Genomic DNA, 3,879 nt, shown 5'->3' with positions numbered 1-3,879 from the left:
GGACTAGTATACAACACTGAGACATTCTTAAATATTTCATTTTTTACAAAAACAGTTTATTGAATTATCAACAACTGTACATATCTTCAGTGACAACACAGTTTGCTACATACTTTGGTGTGTGTTTTGAAACGTCCATTTCTTGCAGCTCTTTTCTCTTTATTTTTGGGAAGGGAAATACTAACAGTGTGATGCTATAAACAAGCTGGACAGTAAGTAAATGCCTGTGCATTAGGCTAGAGTGTTACAGTCCGTTTGGTTTGTCGGCAGACATTTTACTCTGTGCTTCCTGTTTATGAAACACTATGCACACAAAACACAGTGTATGTCACTTGGGACTCAGGAAGGGGGGAAAATAACCAATTGATCCAAATTCCAATTCTTCCACTACAAGACAAGATGTCATGTCCTGGTCATACAACAGCACAATGAAATCACAGGTTTGAGAGTAGTCCTCTGCTAATCGGTAAATATCAAAATCCAGGTCCGTGTGATCCAATGAGGTCTCTGTTCTCGCAGGAAGGCGGAGCAGCCAGTCAGTGAGTTGGCTTTGGAACTGATCCGCCCCTCCCTGCGGAGCCTCGACTGCAGTCTCAGGTGCCTTACATGGGGTTTAAGCCACTCAAAAAAATCCACAGGACATTTTACAAAAACGCCTCTGTAATGTGATTTAGCTCAAAATTGTTTTTCAGGAGGGAGGGAAAAAAAGTAAATTAGATTTCCATAAAAGGTCAGCTTGGAAAATGAACTTCTCAAAGGGGGGGAAAAAATGAAATAGAATATCCTCAGAAAAAAACGTCTTAATCTAATTTCCAAACCTCGAAGGGGAAACGAAGCATCAAGGAGAGAATGAGAGCAAGAGAGAGAGAAAGAGAACCATCACAAGTGTAACAGGACACCAAAATATAAATCTATAAAAGGCATTTTAATACTCCATTATGTACACTTTTCACATACCCTCCACACAGATGAAGTTTCAGAACGAAGCGCTGCTTCACGATGCATTATGGAACGTTCTCACTGCATAGTGAGGAAAAAAATAGACCCAAAATCCAACATAGAAAGATTTGAAGCAAAAAACAAAACAAAAACGGCAAGGAAGGAAACATTGAGTGTTCTCTAGTGCCATATGAACTGAGCAGAGTGTATGGGGTCTGTAGGGCTGCACATTTGTGTCCTAGTCCATGTCACCCCAGCGTCCACTCTTCCACATCTGTGGTCAGTCAGTTAAAAGTCAGTGAGTGTGAGACAGACAGTCAGACAGACAGACAAGGGCTTTTCCTGTCTGTTTGACTAGGAGAGTCACTGGAGTGAGAAGTTGTGTGTCCCCCCTTCCTCCTCCAGAGGCCTGAGCTGCTCCAGTCTGTTACCTCGCAGTCTAGTAGATCACTTCATACACCGTGGCCTTCTTGTCTCCAGAGCCTGTAACAATGTACTTGTCATCGGCTGATATGTCACAGCTCAGGACTGAGGATGATTCCTTTGACTGCAAGGAGAAAAAAGCCACAGTAAATCTGGCGAAATAAAAAGATTTGAATATTAATTTCAAAAGGGCCTGCACAAAACTCTTCCGACATCGTCTACTACTCAAAGAAAATGCTGACAGCTGTATACATAAGCACTTCTCCCCCCCACCTAACGATGCATTAGCGTCCATGCTGAGCCCCTTCAGTCATAAACACTTGAAGGGTTATCATTATTTACTCTTAAACTGGTAGATGCGAACTACACGCGCAGACCCACATCCGCACTAAGTGGTCAGGACCCAGCGTTAATGACATACTCCAGCCCATTTCCGCTGATCGAGGCCTGGCCTGTCAGCCAGCGGTCACTGTGCCCTTTCTACTGACTCAGGCAGCCCACACATTTCCTGCAGACAGTCTGTATTGATCTCTGTACCTGGAATATGCTGGCGCCGTAGGGAGTCCTCCATGCATTCAACAGATTGTCCTTCCCAGTGCTCACGAACCATTTACCTTGTCAAGGGAAATCAAACGTAATTAGAGGTCCGTTCAGAGTACAGGAGATATGCACAGAAAGCCAAATAAAAGACAGCCTAGCAGAAAAGGACAGTTAAGGTTCTGTCGGATGTTGTGCTGTATAGAAGCTCCGGCGTATAACTTCAAGAGAGTGCAAAAGCACTAGTGGAGATAGAGTGCCCGCATTCAATGCGTGAAGCTTGAATCAGTTACTTACCACAGTAGGCAAACTTGAGAGAGAGAACGCAGCTCTCGTGAAGGTGCAGCTGGTACTTGTCAGGTTTGGTGTGGTGGAGCACCTCCACATTGCTGCTTTCCATGCCGACAGCCAGCCACTCGCCCGTAGGACAGTAGCCCAGGGAGAAGATCTGCGTTTGGGGGAATAGACACAAGTTGAGCACCACTGCTTTGCACTCAAGTCAGCATGAAAAGAAACTTCCCCATATATTTTCTGAATGCATGTTTTATATCTTATTGTGAATGAATCATCCATGTATGTTTCATTAAAAAAAATTGTCAATATTTTTAATCAAAATTTCATAACCGGATCTTTTGGTAAAACCAACAAACTTTTCTCTGGTGATGTATGCAAGATTTCTCAGATCATTACATCATCATAAACCCCGCCCCTCACGTTCATCTGCCTCCATTTTTGAATGCAACGCCCAAATCCTAAACTCCAAGCAACAACTGGTCCCTACATTTTTTTTTTTTTTTCAATAATCGAACAACTCAGATGTAGGCCACAATACACAAGAAGAGATCTGTCGCCACTTGCATTCCTAAAACCCCATTATGAGAAGTCATTGTGCTGTGGCCTAACCTGAGATGTGAAGTCATGCTGCTGGAGTTGCCGTCCCTCTCTCAGGTCCCAGGAGCGGACTGTGTTGTCAAGACCACCCGTCCAGAGCTTGGTGCCATCATGAGAGATGTCAATGCAGCTGGCACCATCTGTGTGGCCTTGGAATTGCCTGCAAATCACAAAAAATAAAGGGTTTAGAGAATGGCCTTGTTTTAAATCTTAAAGGTATACAAGAAAATCCAGTTCATGAGAGAAAATCCTGAAAAAGGCCCACCTGACGAGGGTCTGGTTGTGGAGGTCCCAAACGGCAATGTTTCCATCGCTGCAGCAGGAGAAGCACACCTTGGCATCGGGGCTGATGGCCAGTGCGTAGCAGGCCGGTGCGGAGGAGGTCAGCTCGGCTTTGATGCGGGGTGTCTGGGAGGCAAGATCCCAAATGGTCAGTGTGCTGGCCTCCCCTCCGACGATAAGAGTGCGGCCATCAGGCAATAGCTTACAGGATCGAATATAGTTGTCCCGGTTCTGTAGATGGAAAAAAAAAATCAATATGAGAAAATATTCCAAACAACTGATCTTCCCACATTACAACTAGGGCTGGGCAAAAAAAAATTGATTTTTCGATATATCGTTTTTTAAAAATGTGGTCGATTCAATATCGATTCTCAAAGGCCACGAATCGATTTTTTTCAATATTTATTTCCGCAAACATGATAAGATTTACGTTAATCTTATTACTAGTCTAATCCACTAGATGTCACCCCCTTATTTGCCTTGCGCGATGTTACAACGGAGAGTCCGTCATTCATTCATTGCTTAAAATGGCGGATCCAGGGCTCTACAGTGCGACCATTTCAGTCGCAAATGCGACTGAAAACTACTGCGTGCGACTATAAACATTTTTTTAGGAGCACCAGTGCGACTGACCAAATCTTCATCATACTTGTGATTGTGATCGCTGAGGGGAGCTTCAAAGGTTTCTACGTGTTTTTGCAGCGTTGAGTAATGTATCACAGACATATCTCACGAATCCTTTCATAAGCAAAGTGAGAGATTCATTGCGCAGTGTAGAGAGCTTCGTTGATTATAAATGTGAGATCG

General features: G+C 43.8%; 1 protein-coding gene across 1 annotated transcript; it reads right to left on the bottom strand.

The window, feature by feature from the left end:
• Positions 1-904: 904 nt before the first annotated feature.
• LOC107708209 (protein groucho-1-like) lies at positions 905-3,363 on the bottom strand (the record flags this gene model as incomplete). The annotated part of the gene is made up of 5 exons (XM_016512382.1): positions 905-1,486; positions 1,900-1,976; positions 2,197-2,347; positions 2,803-2,950; positions 3,056-3,363. Coding segments are annotated over 5 exons (792 nt in total), but the record flags the coding sequence as incomplete, so codon positions are not given.
• Positions 3,364-3,879: the final 516 nt, after the last annotated feature.

The sequence above is a fragment of the Sinocyclocheilus rhinocerous genome, unplaced genomic scaffold, assembly GCF_001515625.1.
Source record: "Sinocyclocheilus rhinocerous isolate Xijiao unplaced genomic scaffold, SAMN03320098_v1.1 scaffold2670, whole genome shotgun sequence".
Lineage (NCBI taxonomy): Eukaryota > Metazoa > Chordata > Actinopteri > Cypriniformes > Cyprinidae > Sinocyclocheilus > Sinocyclocheilus rhinocerous.
This window is presented reverse-complemented; position numbering and strand designations above follow the sequence as displayed.